Source organism: Lepisma saccharinum, unplaced genomic scaffold (assembly GCF_977018435.1).
Source record: "Lepisma saccharinum unplaced genomic scaffold, izLepSacc3.1 HAP1_SCAFFOLD_976, whole genome shotgun sequence".
Classification (NCBI taxonomy): Eukaryota; Metazoa; Arthropoda; class Insecta; order Zygentoma; family Lepismatidae; genus Lepisma; species Lepisma saccharinum.
Window position 1 is genome coordinate 8,866 of NW_028143628.1, and position 22,647 is coordinate 31,512.

General features: G+C 39.5%; 1 protein-coding gene across 1 annotated transcript in view; it reads left to right on the forward strand.

Annotated features, from left to right (window-relative positions):
- Window positions 1-862: 862 nt before the first annotated feature.
- The window catches only part of LOC145983458 (coiled-coil domain-containing protein 134-like), a gene marked incomplete at its 5' end in the record, with an annotated part of 35,617 nt that continues 13,832 nt past the window's right edge, over window positions 863-22,647 (forward strand). Inside the window, 3 exons of the mRNA XM_083116564.1 lie at window positions 863-967; window positions 1,830-1,914; window positions 4,751-4,929. Coding sequence (XP_082972690.1) covers window positions 863-967; window positions 1,830-1,914; window positions 4,751-4,929 — 369 coding nt within the window. The remainder of the gene's footprint in view (window positions 968-1,829; window positions 1,915-4,750; window positions 4,930-22,647) is intronic.

Here is a 22,647-nt window from a genome sequence, read left to right on the forward strand (position 1 = left end):
CTGGGAACTTTTCTAACGATGGAAGCGGCTCCGGCGCCCACCCAGCGTCGAATAACATGGGTACCTAGGGGAAACCCTGGGGGGTAAAGGCGGTCAGGGGCATGATGCTGATCACATCACCCCCACTCACGACCGGATCAAGAAAGTGTGGGGCGTTTCCCCCACACCCCCTATATGCCTTCATGGCGTGGTGCTATGCACAGGGGAACACTTTACCTTTTTTTTACCTGTTCACATATAGCCTACTTCAGGAACTTCATGATTGCTTACATGCGTTTTCTGAGCAATGATATTCCCACTCTGTTTACTCCTGTGTGTGCATGTGTTTGCTAGCATCCATGCATTTACTGCCACTTTAGATACATACTGCTGCTATGTTTATACCACGTCACCTGACATAAGGAGCGAAGTGATATTACTTTCTATGAATGGGAATATCTCAAGAAAGCCAGTTTCTACTTTTTATTTTAAAAGTATAGGAGTGGTGAATATGTTGGTGGTTTTTCAGATGAATTTTTATAAAATTTGGTGCACCAGTCATAGGTCACTGTGATATTGAAATATACAGACTATAACAAGTGGCACAACCAATGCACACTCATAATTGTTCAGGTCATGAAAAATACCTGTGAACTCCAAATAAAACACATTTCCACACTATCAAAATTTCTACAAATCTGTAATCGATGTGTAGTAGGCTCATAATAAACAATAAAATTTATACTAGTTGTTTAAGCTGATTAAATCCCCCCCCCCCAAAAAAATGTGTATTTCAACTTGAAATATTATCTATGATCACCAAGAAGTAGACACTTTAAATGTAAATATTCTTAACTGGAAACTAGTTAAACGTCTATTTAAGAAGAGAAGAGTGGAACAGCTAGAAGCTGCAAAAGGCCTCCTGAGACTGGATCATTATGAGAGACAGTTTAAAATGGTTAATGTGGTTGCAGAGAAAGTATTCAGTGTAAGTATTCACTTGTTTCTGTCTTGTCTTTTACAAGAGAATGAGATCTGTTAGATACAACACTGCTGTGTTGACTTTTTCTTGAAAGATTCAATAGTAAATTATGTTGAAACAAGTTTTTTTCATTTGTTGTGTTATGTGCAACTGTAATTGTTTTATATCTAATTATAAAATAAAGGTCTGATGTGTGTAATCTACTGGCAAAAAATATTTTTTAATTAAACTAGACATAAAACAAAGAGCATGTTACAAGCAAAATGAACATATAAGATTTCTTCTGTCTTTCCCCTTTTTTTTAAAAAAAATCAGTATTTAGAACTTGATGTCTTTTAAGTTAGAAGTTAGATTCAAGCAGAAAGTGCAAGAATGATATATTTTTTAGCTTTCTATTAGCCTACGTTTTACTTGGCCCAAGTTCTGATTGTAAGCACAGATCGAATAGACCTACTTGCGCTGTGTTTTGTGCACAATGATTTTTCTGTCCCCATTGACTCCATACATGGACCTCAACTCCCACCCCCTGCCTCCCACTGTGGTATAGTGGAACCACAAGGAAAAGAGCTTGCACAGACCCGCGACTCCTGTTCATCGCACTCCCGTGTGGAGAGAAGGAGCTGAGTGGAGCATCCTTCCTTATGGCCCAAGTTGAACAGATCGAGGTAAAGGTGTGCTGAGACCTTTGGTCGAAGATTCTTTTCATTGTGGTTGCTCTGTATATATATATTGCATTAAAATGTTAAAATTTGATTATATCCTGTGAAATCTAACGGTTTGTTTAAAATAAGAAACTACTAATTCATAATTTGTTGCTATTTCAAGTATTTCACAATGGACTATTTATGCAATATCTTTGCCTTTGCAGGTTATACACAACAGCAGAGTTATCCTTGAAAGTTCCGGCTATGTTCCAGGGAGCAGATTTCCAAAGGAAGACAGTGTCCTGGATGGTAGGTGGTACCGAGAACCATCATCTTGGTGTCTCATAACAAGCAAAACAAATGTAGATTAATTTGTATGAATGTATAGGGTCCGGGCAACTGAACATGACTGTTTTTAATTACAAATGAAAACAAAACTTTCATGCAACGAAATCTATTTAATACATGTTGTATTACATCTCAAAGCATTTCAGGAAAATAGCATGAGATACAGTTTCATGCAATTTTTTGAGAAGGACAGTTCATTTTTTTACACCTGTGAGGCGTGGCACCCGAAACTGGTGGTTTTTATATCAACACTAAACATAAGTTGCTCGAGGTAACGACTTTCACCGTTATTTGCATGATACCAGTCAGAATACTATATTACTGCGGATAAGGAACTTCAAGGAGATGGAATCAGCAATGAAGAGAACACCTGGTGGACATCGTGAGGTTCGAAATCCCGAGAGCATCGAACGAGTTCAGGTCATTCAAAAGATGACCTGTTCTTGTCAAGAAATTGCATGTAACTGTCCCTCATGCTATTTTCCTGAAATGCTTTGAGTTGTAGTACAACATGTATTATATTGACTTCCTTGCATGAAAGAGCTTTGTTTTTATTTGTAATTAAAAACCGTCAGGTTCAGTTGCCTGATCCTGTACTATTGCATATGAACTGGACTAGAATTCTCGCAACTTAAAACTCGCCAACATGTGCCAAATAAAAAATGCAGTTATGACTTTAAATTACCATAAATATGCCTTAACAATATAAATTTGAGCCGGACCCTGTGGCCAAGTGGTTAGCACATCGTGCTGCAACGCCAAGGGTCCCAGGTTCGAATCCTGCTCGGGCTTGGTTGTTTGTGAATGTCCATTTATCAATTTCATCACTCATCCCCATCTTCACAAATTAGCCAAGAGGCACAAAACGCGAATTAAAATAAACTAAATCAATCAATCCAATATAAATTTGTAATTAGTAAATTCCCTTTTCTTTTACATTATGGATAGAGATTTGATTTTTTATGTTTTTTCCCCACTTTTTGGTGTTATTTTTCCCAAAATTTCCATTCTTATTTTAGCACACTTTTCTGCCGAATATACCTAAAAATTATACCTTCATTATGCTTAGGCTGAAGAGCATGTTGATTGTTAGAATCACAACCTTGCTACTGAAGGTGCCAATTTTGAGACTCATTCTGGGCATTGAGTTTGAATTGATGTTTTAAGTCCACTTTATGCACAGATAGGTTAATCGGGACAGGACCTACAATTTAAAGTGGGATATGAACAACTGTGCAATGTGCCTCCACCAGGTATCAAACCCAGGACCTCTTGAAACACTAAGGGCACCGTGAAACGAAAAAGTTTGGGATCCCCTGGATTATGATGATAGAATGAAACACTATGTTATTGGAACAGCAGTCATGTTGGTACTTAAGCATTACAAACATAAAAAGAAAAAGGATAGTGAAACAATATTACATTCTTACTTACATATGCTTTTATTTGGGTGTGTGTTTGTATTGTTCTCATCTAACATTGCCTTTCAGCCTCATTAGGCTATTCTGTGGTGGAGTGGTTATCACATCGCGCTACTATGCCAGGGGTCTCAGGTTTGAATCCTGGCCTGGGTGTTTGTGAGTTCCCATTCACCAATTTCATCATATCATCACTCATCCCCATCTTCGCAATTAGCCAAAAGTGGCAGAAAAGCGAAGTAAAATATATGAAATCAATCAATATCAGGAGAACGAAGTGGCCTGATCCACCTACCTGGTAAAGTTATATCTAACATATTACGAACCTCACTGCTCCAATAACTTGTCCAGGCCACTTCAACTAGTACATGTTTCTGCCATACAGCAAACAATGAAAGTTATGTTGGACCATAACTATGGTTTGTTTCTGCAAACCAATCACGGTTTGTGCTTTTTGTTGTACTGACACCATGTTTACAAGAGTGCTGCCTCACAAGACTCATGTCATCTATGAAAAAGCCTAGAGCATAAACTTTAAGAGTATATAAAACGAAAGAACAATGACCTGATTACATAAGTGAAGTTTTATGTTTCCATGTTGCAGAATTGGATAGTTTTTTCCTACTTAATTTCGAAGGCTCTCTACCTTCATTCACTATGTGTATGGTATCTGGAACGGAGATGATAGCATGTCACTTCGTTCGTGAATGAAGCCAATGAGCCTTCAAAATTAATCTGAAAAAAAACTATCCAATTATGCAACACGGAGACACAAAACCTCAAGTACATAATACTTAAACTGTATTTACCACATTCATCTAGAATGACCTGATCCTACATATGGTACCAGGTTCTTCAAACATTATTATAAAACTGGAGGTTCATTGTATACACCCTGCATATTGATTTGGTCCTGCATCTTTCATTCCTCAAAACATAAGTACCTATATTATTAATTATAATTCTGAGATATGCCATATCTTATGAATTTTGATTATTGAGAGGAACAAATATATATTATTCACTATGCTAAGATAGTCCCCAGATGCTTGAAAGTGCATAAAATATATTACCTTGATACATGTTTTATGGTGAATGCATGAGTTTGAGTTTGTGCTTTAAGTTCACTTTATCCACAGTAAGGCTAATTGGGACTGGACCTACAGTTTAAAGTGAGATACGAACCACGCCTCTACCGGATATCAAACCTGGGACCTCTTGATTACAAGGTGACGACGCTACCACTGTGTCATCGGAGAGACCTGGTGAATGCATGAAAATGTGTGCACAATTGTTGAATTCTTTATGTTTACTAGTTACAATCAACCAACAGAAAGAGTTCTTTTTTTTCGTTAGTACTTTATGATTCTCTGTTATAGCCTTATCGAATATCTTGGGAAACACTGCTATTTTTGGAGACATCCTGTTGAGGCTGCCTGAAATGACGCATGAGATCCTTCATTCACATCACGAGTGGGAAGTTATGTTCGGATGGAGCCTTGGTTTCTGTAATGAGACCGGACTTCTAGATGTGTCGACGACTACTTTGATAAATTTGGTGAGTGAGTAGATTAATTATTTTCTTGTAGTTTACGGTTATTACAAGCATAAGAACACAGTTTTTCGTTGTGACGTTTCAGGAGAACACACACTCCCTTCATCAGACATTTATTTTTATTTTGACTAAAGATACAGTTATAACAATGGTTAGCAATTTTTGTTTGTGAATGTCCATTCATCAATTTCATCATTTCATCACTCATCCCCATCTTCGCAAATTAGCCAAGAGGCACAAAACGCTAAGTAAAATAAACTAAATCAAATCAAAATCAAAATCAAATCTTTGTCAGTGTTTTATCGTGGAGTTGAAATTAATGCAAAGAGATTTTCACGTAAGGTTTCAACTACACATGCTATTGAAGATGCAATACACTTCCTGGAAATGTTCGACAGTGTTGAATCAACATGTAATATCAGTGATGTTTTGAAAGCCATTGAAATCCTTCTGGATAATGTAAAAGAGTCTGTGCATGAAAGCAGAGTGTCAGTGCTTCATTTTATAAAATCACAAGTACGGTTGTTAAATGTTCGCAAAGAACGGCTGAGACATGATTCTGAGATTATTGTTTTCTCATCATTGTTGAATTTTATGTCTCCATATGCATATAGGTTCATCCGTGATTCAATTTTATTTTACCACATCCAAATACTTCAAAGAAATTATGTTCAGATATCCATGCAAGTCCAATTGCAGAGCAAAGTGAAGGTAATTTTCTAATGAATATTCAAGTAAAAGTGGTTCACCTTAAAGACCATGAGTTGTACTGCTCATTGATATTGGATGAAATCCACATCAAATCTTACATCGATTATAAGGGAGGTACAATTGTTGGTACTGCCTATGATAGTTCTGAAGCTGCAAAAAGTTCTCGTGTATTTATGATTAACAGTGTGCTCTCCAAGTACAAGGAAGTTGTGCATAGTATATTACCCGTGAAAACTTTAACTGCTCAGTCATTGCAGAATGCCATATTTGGCCTTGAAAATTCAGGCATTAAGATTATATGTGTTGTTTCAGATAACATGATAAATAGGAAAGCTATGTCCATGTTTAATGTTGAACATAAACAGAACTTCGTGTATATCCATCCAAGTGATAATAAGAGTTCTTTGTTTTATCTTGTGGACACTGTGCACTTATTTAAGTGTATTAGAAACAACTGGATCAATGAGAAAAATGAAAATGCGAGTGTTGTTTACCCAGATTTTGAAAACCTGTGATATTCATGTTACATCATTTGCAACTTTAAGAACACTCTTTAGTATGGAAAGTGATAATATCCTAAAATATGCTCATAAATTATCATTAAAATCTCTGTGGCCAACTTCCCTAGAAAGACAAAATATGAAAACTAGTTGTTCAAGTTTTCAACCATATGGTCATTGAAGGTTTAAAGCAACAAGGGCCAAAAAACAATTTACCGAACTATGAAGTAACTGCAGAGTCCATTAAGATTGTTTTAAACTGCTGGGAAGTAGTCAATCAAGTCTCCATGGAAAGGTGCGAGGTTAAGAAACATTTTACAGTATTCTCTGACAAACAAATCCTCAGATGAGTGTGTCTTGTATCTACATAAGTTCCTTGACTGGTTGGGAAAGTTTGAACGCCCCGTCAGGAAAACTCACCAGAGAAACTTCCAGTCCCCTGAAAATAACCACATTGTCTGATTGAAATAACCAGATATTGTAAAGAAGAGTTAGGAATGTAATATCTCTTGCCAGGAAAATTTCAAACAGACACACTTCAAGCGAGATTTGGCCAATACCGACAGTTGGCTGGTGCGCAGTATAACGTATCTCTCAGTCAGATTTTTGAGACGGAACAAAAATGCATCTTGCGAGCAGAATGAAGTCGTTAAAATATGGTGACATCTTTGTAAATCAAATTGACGAGCATGGTACATCTGAATTAACCCTGGCAGTTACAGACTTGGCTATGTTTCAGAGTTTGAAAACGTGTGCTCCGGATATTTAGGAAGCGAAGAAAGATCTTCCCATTTTGTTGTATCTATTGCTCTTACATTGCAAGAAAAAAAATGACGTGCGATGACTGTAGCAACATTCTATGTAGTTTGGACAAGACTATGCAAGATGTTCCAAGTGATTCATTGGATTTTATAAAAAGTTTGGATAGAAGTGAATTGTTGTGTCCTTCAGAGGTGGTTGTGGATATTGTGCTGATCAATTATGTTGTTGTCAAAAAACTGATAAGCCGTGAATTTGAATAGGAAGTAGAATTCTTGAAAGCAGCAAACCAACTGGAAGTGGCATTCAGTCTGAGTCTTGTGAAGTTGAAAGAAGATGAAGATAAGTGGTGGGTGACCTGCAATAATGGACACGAATGCGAAAAGGTTTCGAGAATAATGTTGTGGTCCTCAACAAATGCTTTGTTAAATAATTATTGTAAAAGAGTAAATAACTTTGTTGAAGGCCGACACAAAAGAAGGAAACTCTCCACAATTAAACTTTTTTGCTGTTTGCCTTATTTAATTATCGAAAACATTGAGTGTTGGTACTAAAAAGTGCTATCTGTGGTCGTCTTTTCATGAACGGAAAGACAATTATATAATAATAATAATAATGAATGTGCTAGCGATGCTTTTGTGAGTTTATTAATTGGTTAGGCAACTTGGCGATTTTACTGTCAATGTAACATGCGGGGTTTAACTTATTCTCTTTGTTTTTACTTTTCTTACAAAAACGGTAACGAGTTTTATGTAAAGCTTAAAAATACTACGGATAATATTTCACAAATACATGCATTTATTAAAAAAATCACTAGTAAGTTTGTAACGATTTCCAACATGAATTTGTGTGATATTAGGGTTTTATTGTGTTGGCCATAGTGGCTTCTTGAATGAGAATATTGGTGTAAATATTCAATATTTTTCTTCTATCTCTTCTAACTATATTCACTGTGAAGTTAAATGTTAAAATGTAACTTCCTCTGAGATTCCAGTCCTTCCAAAAAAGAAACGAATGAACTTAAATTCTCTACGATAAAATATCGTCTTCCTTGCACAGTGTTAAGATGATCGCCTCCAGATGATGACGTCAGGGCTGAGTGCTGCGGCCTGAGTCTCTAAGATGGTCTTGAATGTAGTGCTCCTCATTTTGTGCTACAATATTAATGCGCGTATCCGAGATGCCTGATAAGGTGGTGAAAATCGTACCCGGAGCCGTTATGGAAGAATACGGGGATGAAGCGCGGGTTCTTAGCCTTCAGGTTGCACCTGTTACACCAAGAATCAATATAGCTTCCGGTGAAGTGATCGTGGTGTCAAACTTTCTTTTTTTTTTCCTACTATCAATAAGTTTTTCGTTACAAACTGGGCAGTGTGTTGCCTCTTCATCTTTACGCTTTTCTTCGGCAGGGACGTCGTTAGGGGGGGGCCGAGGGGGCACTGGCCCCCCGAAACGTTCACGTGGCCCCGGCAAACTGTTCTACATTTGCTGAAAATTTTACTTTCATGACAAATATTGAAAAATAGTTTTTCAGTATTTTTTTCTTTCAGTTAGAAACAGTGTTCTTGAGTGGCACGAACCCAAAACCACATTTCTTTCAACTTTTCCTGGTTCTAGCTATAGTGGGTGTCAGTGTAGGAACCTAGAACTTCGTTGTTTCTCGAAATTTTGAGGGAGCGGTCTTTCCACCCCTAGCAGTCGCAGGCCAACAACAGGTAGGGTTGGGCGTTGATTGGATTGATTTGTTGTTTTAAGTCCACTTTATGCACAGTAAGGCTAATCGGGACTGGACCTACAGTTTAAGGTGGGATCCGAACCACTATGTGCCTCCACCGGGAATCGAACCTGGGACCTCTTGATTACAATGTGACGGCACTACCACTGCGCCATCGGGGAGGCGGTTGGGCGTTGCCGTTGCATCCAAACAATGTTTTGAGCTTGAGTAGATTAAAGAACGACCGCTTGTGCAGCGGTAAACCACATATATGCAAACAGTTACAACTGGTCCCGAATCAGAGCGCAATACACGCTAAATAAGTATAATGGTGGCAGGATGCCTCATATCTCCGAGTAAGTAGTATTATTCGCATCAAATATCTATTCTACTATTAAAACAGTCTAAAACACGCAACGTGTTAAAAGTAATTATCTTCACAAACTGTACGATTTCTCGAGTCGCATATTTTTCTTGATATCGTGAAGACCGATTTTGGGAATCCTCCTTAACAAACGATGCTTCCCCGATTGCGCAGTGATAGCATTGTTGTCTTGTAATCGAGGGGTCTCGGGTTCGATACATGTGTGCAGGTACACAGTGGTCCGGATCTTACTTTAAACTGTAGGTCCAGTCCCGATTAGCCTTACTGTGCATAAAGTGGACTTAAAAACACCAACTCAACTCAACTAGTTAACAAACTTTTCAAAGAATCGAAAATTTAAACAAGAACAAGTAAATACATTTTCGTAATTTTGAAATAAATTATTATTATTATTGTTATTATTTTGGGTATTTTTTGTTCGTATGAATCTGCCTCACACAGTAAGCTTATTTTGTTGAGTCAAGTACAACCCTTGAAATAAGTCACTGGAAAGACATGTCTGGTTGCACATAATAACCCGTGGTTCGACAGCCCTGGAAGGGCTTTGGCCTATCTCCCGACTGCCCACAATCCTACCTAGAGATGTGGAGATGTTTAACCAGTAATGGGGTGACGTGGGGTCAGCACGTCGAACCCCAAACCGTTATAGGGAATATCCGTAAAGAATTATTTATTATATTCTTGTGGTAAGGAGTCGTTGTCATTTAAGAAACTTTATTGATTTATTCCATCAGCATTATTTAAAATATAGTGCCATACTGAACTTAACAACTTAACAAATGCACATTAATTGCTAAATGAGGCATTTTCCTTGTGTTGCAGAGCAGGTTCAGCTTTTGCAGTATTGCAATGTTTTACACAGTCCGTTCAAAGCATTTTGAGAATATTGATGTTTTGTCAGAGGGACCACCCCCGAATAAATATCTGTGGATGTTTTACAGGTTTCATCGTATTTAAGAAGGTAATTTTTCCGGTGCAACTTTTCTCTGTACAACATGTCTTTTGCCACTCAAGCTGAAGAGCCGATTCATAGGTGCAACGACCTTGGCAGAAAGAAACTCTGATTGGCACCATGTTGACAAAAGACTCAAGAAGTCCCGCAACCGACAGAGCTCGGAGCGCTCGGATCCCATGGTGACATACACTTTGGTTGAACACAAACGGATGCATTGGTAGGAAATGCAGTGATATTATGGGCCGTCCCTTTCTGGGAAGTCAGGGACCTTTTGAAAACTCACTTTCCCTTCATGCACACCAGGGGGCCTAAGCCAGGTCACCCCCTCCCACAAAATCTTCTCTTCGTCTGGCTCTGGTTATCGGCCGCGCCAAAACGCACTGCAGGTAGCTAGGACTTTCTGGGTTAATTACTTTATTGTTCAGCATGGACATAGGCTTTTCAAATTACAAGAGAAAGAAATCTACTGTTTGTCCCTTTTCTGGCGGGAGATGAATGACAAAGATGTTGCGGTTCCTTCAGGTTCCCACACTCAACCCTTGTGCTCATAAACCTGCAATGAAGGGAAAGGCCATAATAAGCCTTTGTAATGTATCCAGTTTATATCATTCCTTGGTAACTTTCCACTCATTTTCAAGAAACATCTTCTTCTTTTTCCCCTACTGTGTTGATTGGTCGACAATTGATGACTGCCAACTAGTTCGAAGAACAGTTTGATCCTAGAAGTAGTTTCATAGTTAGCTTCTGTAAACGTGAGATTCCGGTAGGATCACGGAGTGCTTGAGATCTCATTTTCATGCATTGCGTGTGAAATTTCGATCGATTTGGTTCATTTTACTTTGCTCTTCTGCTACATTTGGCTAATTGCGAAGATGGGGATGAGTGATGATATGATTAAATTGATCAATGGACACAACAAACACCCATGCTCAGTCCGGAATTCGAACCCGGCACACCTGGCATCGTAGCACGATGTGATAACCACTCCACCAGGGGGTAGGCGAAGTGAAATTTCGAGTGTGAAGCTGCCAGCTCGTTTTCCTCTCGAAAAAAATTAAGTAGGATCGACTGATCGACCAAATGTCCAACACATTGACTTTCTAAATTGGTGTCCGACTACCACACAGGCGACCGCGTTTGACTCCCAGGGCGGTTGATCTCACATGTGATGAAGAATAAGCCACATTTCAATTAAGGAAGGAAACGAGGTATGTAGTCAACTTTATATAGTAGAGTACATGCTCTAGAAATAATATGTTTCCAAATTCTGCATATTTTGTGATTTTTCTTCATTTAGCCTCCACCAGGGTTGTCAAAGGTCCATCTACCCAAAACTTCTATGGGTTCTATTGAGTTCCGTTGCAGGACCTGAACCTTTCTTCTCGCACAATTTAAATTCGGTCCTAGTAGTGTATTGTTCCATTAAAAAAAGGATACTGGATCATATTTAAATTGATCCGGAAAATATTCCTGCGCCAAATTTTAATTGATCCTGGAAAAAAGGTTCCTGGACAGTGTTTAAATTCAGCCGCAAAACAAGGTTCCTGCACCGTATTTAAATTCATACGGAAAAAAGGTTCCTGGACCGAATTCAGGCCTAGAACCCATTTACACTTGCTGATTTTCTCTCCCGGATGTGAAATGAATTTATTTACAATACCTGGACCATTAACAACCCTGGGATTGTTAAGATTAGGGAACGCATACATTTGTTCTATAGGATTCCGTTATAGGACCGGAACCTTTTCTCTCGCACAATCTAAATACGTACCAAGTTGCGAATTGCTTCATTTCAATACGGAACTTTGGCCCTATTTAAACTGATTCGGAAAAAAATGTTCCTTGACCGTATTTAAATTCTTCAGGAAATAAGGATCCTGGACCGAAATTAAATTCATCTGGAAAATAATTCATGGACCAAATTGAAAACGTTATAGATGAAGAGGTTCCTTATGGTCCAGAACCCATTTACGCTTGCTGATTTTCTCTCCTGGATGGGAGTTGAATTTATTTAAAATTCCTGGACCTCTAGCAACTCTGGCCTCCACCCGCAAATGCAGACGCTGTGGCTGCTGCTTAGTGCTTAGGCGGGAAAGTTGACTAGGCATACAAATAAAATTAATCCAAAGTTATATAGCGAATAATAGTTACTTACATAATAATATCATGAAATATTGAGAGCCAAATTACTTATCGAGCATTTTCTGTTATTTGCCTATCCTAGTGGGAGCGAAAATCTTTTGCCCTTGCTGGTGAATTCTGTTCCTGCAAATTCAAGACGGTATTTCTAATTTTCATTTCTATTAGGGTCGACAACTCCGTGGTGGACTGGTTAGCAGGTTACGCTACGAAGCAGAATGCCCCGTGTTCGAATCCCAGCCTGAGAATGTGTCTTCTTCGTGATGGTCCTTTCATCAAGTTAATCTTACCTCATTCTCATCTTCACGATTAGCCAAAAAGTGTCAGAAAAGTGAAGTAAAATGAACCAAGTCAATCAATCATTTCTATTTCGTTATTTTGAAATAAGGCAACTTTTCTACCTCTTGGGTTGAATGCGACGATGAGATTGAATGATGATCCGAAGGAATAGCGATGCGAGACATGATGCAACCACACCTCCTGTCCAAGGTCCGAACCTTGGACCTCTGGTTTCGTAGTGTGTCATGCTCATGCTTCTGGAGTGGAATCCTTTGAATGAAAAACTATAAAAGTAGGGTGAAAGAAAACAACATTGTACTGTGCAAAAAACCCATGTTTAGGTCCTCTAATGAAAACTATAGTTATTCAGTAAAATTAATTTTGAAGGACAAAGCCTCGAAGTGTTTTTCCATTCGGTGACGAGTAATCATCACATCGAGTCCCATCTAGTTTTGAGAGTGGAATTCGCTTACATATTGATTTCAAGTAGCTTCTCAATTGTCCTCACGATGTTAGACCATCACAGAAATCTTGGAGTTTCTACCAGTGATCGAACTTTGAAAGACTAGGGCGCAATAACTTGAGCGCACGAGAATTTTGTTGTTTCTATTGCCATCATATATTCAGTTTTGCACGTGCAAAGAAGATTACTTTTAAGAAACTAGATGTGTGCATAAAATTTCATTTATATCATCATCATTCTCCAATGTGTACAGTACGACGCCACAAAAGACTCGTGCATGTCCCATAGAATAGTGGTTAAGGGTGTCGCCTTGCACTAAAGGCCGCCGGATTCGATTCTGGTATAAACAATATACATGGGATGCCTATCTTGAACTCATTACACAAACATTTCATTTTTGCACCGTTGTCATACTTGTACGTACACCTAATACCAGCACCCTTTTATATCTAAACCCACGGAAGAGGGTTTTCTCTACTTCTCAATTTTCTTCGAGCAAATTTACAAATCTAAGGAGTAAGGACTAATGACATTGTTCTTGGTGTCTCAAAAATCTGACATAAGAGAAAATACATGGATTTTTAAAGACTGTCTAGATGCCATTAAGTTAATAAGTTCATTCTGCATTTAGATTCCTGAATAATGGCCATGGATTTCGCGAGTCTATATCCGTAATTTTTGGGGGGCTACAGGAGAAAATAATGTTCTCTTCCAACAAGATTATATATATATATATATATATATATATATATATATATATATATACTGTGTGAAAGTCGTCGCCCCCCTATCCCTCGTTTCTTTCCGGCCCTCTGGATTACTTCCTACTTTCATCCCTCAATCTCTCCTTTCACCTCACCCTGGGTGCCAAGCGAGCAGATTATATTTGCGCCGGAATTACAAAAGGGGGGGTTTCACATAACAATTTATATTTGTATGTCCCTGGTTCGTTTACACATATACAGCAAGTGAATATACAACTGGTTATATGGACAGTACCGTTGTTCTGGAAATCATAACATTCTCGTAGGATATATTGGTTTATTATACGTAGTTATATATATACATATTTTACAGAGCGTTTCCATGAGTGTCTTGCATAGACCAAAATTACCAAATCTCTAATAATATAGTTGCGCACCTATGGCATAACCATCGGCACTTCCCTTACCACCGAGTTAGCAAAACTATCTCGGTGGGCCTATCCTCAGCTTAAATGATATTCCGTTACAAATGCGTTTTCTTACGCCTTCTCTCTTTCTTTTGGGCATCAATTAATCCAATACGGAAATATCCACATAATCAAAGCTTTTTCTAAAAGGGGACTTGGGACAGCAACAGGGGCTGGCATAACCAGATGCTACATTGTTATATCCAGTCTAGCCACCATAAGTGGACTAAACTTGAGGAGACGTTCCTCTTTCGTCGATCAATGGGGAAACACTGTTTTTTTCCTAAAGCCCACTGGCTCTTTTTATAGCCGGGGTAAACGTCCGTGGACGTGGACCCCGTAGCGTTGGAAAATTCCACTACAACGGTCTCTTGAAAGACTGCTAGCTCCCCCAACCGGGGAGGTAAGAAACAGGGGAATCTAACATCCAGCAAAGCACAATTCAATAATATACACTTACATGCAATAATAACATAAAAGTACACTCATGGAAGCATATTACTTAACCCTACACCTTGTAGCTGGCCAGCAATTAATTATTACAATATACCAAAACCAGTAATGGTCAATCCGACCGTTACATAGTTCCCCCCTTCAAGAGGAACAAGAAAAAACAATACACTCAAAGCCAAAATCACCATATTTACAAAACCATCCAACACAATTACACAATACCCACTAAAGTATTCAACTGTTCTCAGAGTATCTGAAAAATGAAATAGTCACTAGTTCATTCACTTTATCACATTGTCCACAATGTTCACAGATTCACCAAGCTTCCTCTTCCTTGTGAAGTCCGCCACTGAAGTATCCTCTCTAGGATGAAGTCTTCCTCACAGCATCTTCCTTGAAGTTGGTTTTCTCTGGTTCCTGGTTTGACTCCCCAACGAGTCCCTGGTTCGACTCCCGACTGAGTCCCTGGCTTCGACTCTTGACCGAGTCCTTGGTTCGACTCTTCACCGAGTCCTTGGTTTGGCTCCCAACTGAGTCTTGGTTCGACTCCCAACTGAGTCTTGGTTCGACTCTCAACCAAGTCCTTGTTCGACTCTCAACCGAGTCCTTGTTCGACTCTCAACCGAGTCCTGGTTCGACTCTCAACCGAGTCCTGGTTCGACTCTCAACCGAGTCCTGGTTCGACTCTCGAACCTAAATCCACAATGTGTATTTCTGTTTACAACTTGGAGACACGCAAATAAATAAACAGTGTTGTGTGAATGAAGAAAATGGGGGTAAGTTATATACAAATGAAAACTAAAATAAAAATAAGAAACAAATAAAAGAAGATCGGCGGTCGGCTATTATGACAACTGGGATTGCTGTCTAGGCGGCCAGACGGTAGTCTTCCTAACCCTCATTAGGAGTTGTCGCGTGGCTCCCCTTGGCTGTTTTCTGTCCCTCCACCTCGCAGCAAAAGCTGGTGGTTTATGGCTGGACAACTGGCCTGGTTCACCTTCCACAATCGGACAACCCTTCCCATTCTTTGCCCTGAAAGTATCTTCTTTAATCCTTCCAGACATTAAACATGGACCTGAGTGTTCCGTTTCAAGTTCACCATTAACGCCACGCAATCTGCCAGATATAGTGTGCTCTTTCAGCCACACCTTGTCTCCAATGCGAAATTTACATGGCCTACTTTTGATTTCGTTCTCTTCATCCGGGAACATCTGTAAGGCTGGGCTCGTTTTCTTGTACTTCAGTCTCACTTCTTCTGTCTTCCTTTTGCTGGAAACAGTACAAGGAACGCAACTTCTGACGTAGCGAGCGATATCTCGTGTCATTCCAAGCCACGAATATTTCTCCTTGATTTTCGACGAAGTTTTCTGCTTCCCATTGTGTCCTGCAAATTCAGAATCGTGATGTGACGTCAATATTTGAGATTTCAAACTCAACGGGACCCATATCTTGGCTGTTCCCTTAGAATCTTCCTTGCAGTCTATCCTCCTGCACAAAACTCCCTCCTCATCCAAAAACGATTGATTGGCCAACTTAGCAACTTTTTCCTTATACTTCTTACTCCCAGAGAAATGCTTTTCCTTCAGTTGTTTCATTATATGAGATAACAAACTGTCTCTCATTTGCTCTGAAACAAGCGATGAAGTTTTTTGTAGCCTCTCAGAAACCAGTAATTCATCATTTTCATTGTCCTCTAAAGCAAAAGGCAAAAATGATAATGCATGGTTCTTCTTGTCCGTAGAAATGGAATTTTTTCGAGGAAATTTGCATTCCCTTTTTATTCCCTTCCTCCGTTTTCTCTTTACCTCTTTCGAGATTTTCAGAGAGCATAATGCACCAGCGTTTGCAGTCTTCTGAACTTCGAGTCCTTGGGAATCCACTAATTGGCCCGTATCCTCATTCGTAGACTTCCCGCTATTCTCTTGTGCATGTGTGTTGCATCCATCCAGGCGCGAGTGATCTGACGAGTTATTCCTTTCCTGTACCACGTTATTTCTCTGCATAACTGTAACAGCGAATTCTCGTTTACATGCACGCTTCGAGAACGTGTAAATCACGTCGCTATCTTTAAACGACCATCCGTTCTGCTCAATGTGCAAAATTATCCCACTCTGCTTCAAAAAATCCCTTCCAACGATTATGTCACGGAAACAATTCTCAAGGATGATAAATTTATGCTTAAATTTCATGTTATTAATACAAACAGTAGCATACATCTCGCCAACTAATATATAACGCTGCCCACAGCTAACGAAATGTTCCATTTTCTCGTCTTCATGAATTTATTTCCATCCCTCTCTAACAACTTGGCTGTCTCCAAACTTAGCGTAGAAGCTGAAGCTCCCGTATCTGCAAATAATACAAAGCGTTTCTTGTTAATCTTACATTGAATGAGAGGTTCGAGGTCTTGCTGAAAACAGCTTTCTCCATTCAAAAAACGGCCTTTGTTTCTGCGTTTTCTCCCGGCGGGTGACAGAATGTTTATTTGGGGACGATGCTGACCTCCCTTTCCAGCGGGTCGGTTCCTTTTATTGGTCTGTTGACATTCCTGAAGTTTATGGCCCTCACTACGGCAGCCCCAACAAATTATCTTTGCAGAATTTTTATTGGCCCCCGCTTGCCCAAAAGTTGCATCAAAAGAGGGTCTCTTTTGCCCTACGGTCGTGTCACCGCCAATACCCCTTCTTAGAAACGCGGTTGTTTCACAGCCCTTGATCCTTTTTCCTAGACCTGGATTCAGAGAGCATAAGGGTAGCTGGTCACTCTCGGTTCCCCCCTCGCTTGTCCTCGCGGACAAAGCCAAATGTTTTCCTCCTGTTCTTCGTGAGGTGTCCTCTTCAGTGTTGCAAACTTCAGAAAATGATAATTCCGTCTCACCGGCGAGCGGTGAAAAATAAAGCCTTTCTGAATACAACCTTCTCTGAACAATGGCTGCTTCAGATTCCAATTCCTTCAAAGTCTGAAATTGCATTCCATACGAATGCCTTCGGAAACTAGGGTGTGCATGAGATAGAATATGTTCGATTACTTCACATTCGTCTGTCTCTTTTTGCCTCATAGAAAACAGTTTTCTCATTCGACGAATAAACAATACAAGAGATTCTTCGCTCATTTGAAAGCGATTCAGAATCAAACGGTCAATTTCATTCTTATAATCTACAGAATAATATTCTTCTAAAAAAGCATTTTCAAAGCTCTTGAAATCTTCAAACGGGCGTGAAAATCTAAACCAATCCCCTGCAGCCCTCCTTAGCGAAAACGGAAGAATCGTGTCAAACAATGACCTCTCCGAAATGTCCATGACATCTTTATAATTCCGCAACTCCTGCAAATAATCATGCGGCGAAATCTTGTCATCGCTCCCTGTGAAGACTGGAATCGGTAAATTTGACTTCTCGAGAATTTTCTGAACTTTTTTCTCCTCTTCCTTAGCACTCTGCTGATCAGTGCGCGATAAAGCAAGATTATTTAAGTCCCTAATAATTTCCTCCTGAGATTTATCGCTTATATCCTGATTACCCAATAGCTGTCCAAGCAAATCTCTATCAATTTGTACTGCCATTTTTCCTACTTTACTTTTTCCACTACGTAATAACATTCACTTCTGTACGATCTTCGTTGTAAAAATTAAAAAAATCAACCCGTCCGTCAGTCCGTCTATCTTTCAAACCTATAGACCTGACGACAATTTATACAACAAGATATATCCTGGACAATAGAGCCCCCATATGTGTAAGTCGTCGCCCCCCTATCCCTCGTTTCTTTCCGGCCCTCTGGATTACTTCCTACTTTCATCCCTCAATCTCTCCTTTCACCTCACCCTGGGTGCCAAGCGAGCAGATTATATTTGCGCCGGAATTACAAAAGGGGGGGTTTCACATAACAATTTATATTTGTATGTCCCTGGTTCGTTTACACATATACAGCAAGTGAATATACAACTGGTTATATGGACAGTACCGTTGTTCTGGAAATCATAACATTCTCGTAGGATATATTGGTTTATTATACGTAGTTATATATATACATATTTTACAGAGCGTTTCCATGAGTGTCTTGCATAGACCAAAATTACCAAATCTCTAATAATATAGTTGCGCACCTATGGCATAACCATCGGCACTTCCCTTACCACCGAGTTAGCAAAACTATCTCGGTGGGCCTATCCTCAGCTTAAATGATATTCCGTTACAAATGCGTTTTCTTACGCCTTCTCTCTTTCTTTTGGGCATCAATTAATCCAATACGGAAATATCCACATAATCAAAGCTTTTTCTAAAAGGGGACTTGGGACAGCAACAGGGGCTGGCATAACCAGATGCTACATTGTTATATCCAGTCTAGCCACCATAAGTGGACTAAACTTGAGGAGACGTTCCTCTTTCGTCGGTCAATGGGGAAACACTGTTTTTTTCCTAAAGCCCACTGGCTCTTTTTATAGCCGGGGTAAACGTCCGTGGACGTGGACCCCGTAGCGTTGGAAAATTCCACTACAACGGTCTCTTGAAAGACTGCTAGCTCCCCCAACCGGGGAGGTAAGAAACAGGGGAATCTAACATCCAGCAAAGCACAATTCAATAATATACACTTACATGCAATAATAACATAAAAGTACACTCATGGAAGCATATTACTTAACCCTACACCTTGTAGCTGGCCAGCAATTAATTATTACAATATACCAAAACCAGTAATGGTCAATCCGACCGTTACAACTGTACATATACTTATGTAGGCCTATATGGTATATTAATAGTTTGTTAGTTTTTAATGGTTTGATAGAAAAAAATCTAAAGTTTTGGGCCCCCCCGAATTGATCAACCTAGCTACGTCCCTGTTCTTCGGGAGTTAAGTCTCGCATAGCTATAGGATCTGACAATACTTCTCGTATCTCGTTCACTTCTACAATCATCCTCTCCAGAAAATGTTTGGCTGTATCGGGACCGTGATATACATATGGCTCAGGGGCAATTATTTGATTTCGTCGCACCACAAGATACGCAAAACTTGAGATCTTGTGAATTTGACAAGGCGTGGTAGAAGAAACTTCTGGGTTGGGTTTACAGGTGGACAGCGGTTCAAGGAAGGCCTCTAAATCTGCAATGATAATAGCAGGGTACTCTCCCATAGCACTATGCGCCCGAAATTGCTCCACAGTACCAGGCTCTGGTAAGACTGCAACCCCAGGCCTGTTGTCGTTACAATAGCGCATGTGGTGTGCAAGCTTCTGGGCAGCAATGTCGGGACCTTGAATGTGTTGGTAATCTTGTGGTTTTTGATTATCGAACGTGGACAAGCACCTGCGACAGACTTCTATGCAACCATTATGCTTGTTTTTTTTGACCTGAAACTAACTGGGAGAGAGAGCAAATAAGCATGTAATGATGGCAAGTCTCGTTCTTGATAAGTAACAAATTGATTTCTTGTACAGCTTCACCTTCTATGTTGCTCACTCGAATAGGGTATACAATATTTGTGTTCTTAGTAAGGCCGTAAACATTGATAGCTAGTTGCAGGTTTAGTAAGTTGTGTGCACGGGTCTCGAATTTGTTTATGTCTGACAACTGAACTGGGTAGGTAATCCCAGCCATCGCATTTTCTAAGTTTGATTCATAGGGTATGTAGTGGGTAACACGATGCGGATTATCTTTCCGGTGGATATGATGCAGCACTGCCAGCACCGACCAAAGAAAACATCTTGAATCGCTATTCTGGATGTTTAGAACAGCCTTCTTGACTGCAATTATTGCCGGCAGTGGAACATAACTAGACCCAGACAGTGGAACAAACTTGTTAAGGCTCAATTTAAGTTTATGCGGAGTACCACACAACGAACCCCCGAGCCTTCAGCCTGATGTTCTTCCTGTTTGGCAACCAACTCCTCCAAGAATTTGTCGTAGATACTTTCGAGGTTGGCAACATCTGCCAAGTGCAATATTTTTGCCTTGGTATTATGGTGAAAGCTGTATTTCTCATCAGATGGTTTTTTGTATTGGCATCCCAGCGATGCATAAAATTTAGTAGAGTTTAAAGCCAGTACATCACTTAAGATAGAAATTATCTTGGGTCGCACACTCTCTAGGAAGCTATGTACATCGCATAAGCTATCTGAGGTAAAATCAAAATCCTCTAATATATGATCAAAAGCAAACCGGCTTGCTTTTGTTGCCGACTTGACGCGTTTGGCAGATGGTGATATGCTAAAAAAATCTGCTTCAGCCTTCCTTTTGACCGAGGTCGATGGTTGCAGCACAGGGTCTCCAGGACCCTTGCAATTAGGCATATGCTTTTTGACATGTGCAATTGTAAAGTGTTTGTTACACTTAGGACACAATTCGGTTGCTGTTAAATGCTTGCCAGGCACATAGGTACGACTATGTCGTGCATAATGAGCACTGGAAATATTTTTCTTACATGTAATACAAATCTTCGTAGGACGCATATTTTTGGGGGGTGTTTATATATGTAGATATTCTGATGTATGATTTTTTAGATGTCGAATCCACACGTACTGTTGTACAATTAGGTACAAAATGTTGTACAATTAGGTATAAAGTGCAGTACAATTAGGTACAGAGTATTGCACAATTAGGTACTGAGTGTTGCACAAATAGATACCCCAAAAAAACACTATAAGAAAAATAACTACTCTTCAATCAGTCTCACAAAAACTCAACTACACTGCACTGTGTATACAATTTTTAAAAATCAAACAGAAAATAATTGCTACTCACCATGTAAGGTAAATCTACGAGGAACACTGCGACAGGACGTCCGTACTCTTCAAGCTGCTCTCGCAGACTGTGACTGACTGCTCTGTGCACCTCCTTATATAACCTCGGTTTATTTATGACATATTTTTCCTCCAATCAGAAGAGACCACGTTAAGTATGACGTATTTTTCCACCAATCAGAAGAAACCACGTTAGATATGAGTCATCATATTACATCATAATTTGTTGCGCAATCAGAAGATATGAGTCATCACATTACGTATTTTTTAACTAATCAGAAAACACAATATCAAAAACATTCGCCTCTAGCGCAGGCTAATTACTGCTTATATATTTACAACTTGCAACCCCTCAGATTAATGTGTAATGACCGATATATACAAGTACATAGGTTCTGTTATTATTTTGAGGGGTCCTATATTGGACACACGATGGGGTCCGACATAGGGTCATCAGCTATATATAATAAACATCGCCCGTGGCAGTAACTTCGCAAAACTATAGGACTAATAACACAGTTACCATATACTTGGCTATTAGCTCCATTAGCAGTAATATTTCTAATGTACTCACTTTCGACTTTGTTCCGCAACAGACGTCACTCCAATGTCCTGCGACTATTTTACTCGACCACGTGCACTTTTCACACCTCACAACGGCCTACTGGTGCGAGCAAAATAGGTCTCAACTTGTCCACCACACAACAACGTCCCAAGCTACAGTTTTCCATCTCCCGCTGTTAGGTTGCAGGTGTGGACATTATCAGAACAGGTGGGGGTCCTACATAGGGTTGGGGTCCGACTTTGGTCACTTTCTTCTATAATATTTATTTTCATGAACACAATGTCAAGAGCATTTACCTCTAGCACAGGTCGCTTGTTTCTGATATATTACGACTTACAGGCTAATAAGAGCTTATACAAGAGCACCCCTGATTGTCGAGCTGTAGAAGCCACAATTTTCCTAACCTATTTTTTTTTATTAATATATTTGTAAAAATCCATCTAATGTCTGAAATAAAGAATGTTAACTGTTTAAGGAAAATTTTTGCAAAATATCCTGCCATTTGCTTCAACTTACCAGGACCCCAATTTCATACGCTTGATCCTAGAAGTCACATGCGCAGCCATGTCCTTCGTAATCGCATATGCTAGTCAGCCAGATATTATCATAGGAGAATCACATTTCACCATGATCCTACCCAAACTGACATTGCACAAGCTAGAAGAAACAGGGGCGAGATATTTTATGTTAATTACGGCAGCCTGTGTGCGGTTATAAGTTAATTATCAAAAGAGCACTCTAATATATGACAATACCACTTACAATCTTCCCTAACACACAATCAACATACCAGGTAAGATCCTATTTGTCCTTTTATACCCACCAAAACACCTAGTTTTTTTGTTTCCTCATAGATGGTGCTGACAGCGCCACCCAGCTCGAGATAGTTCCTTT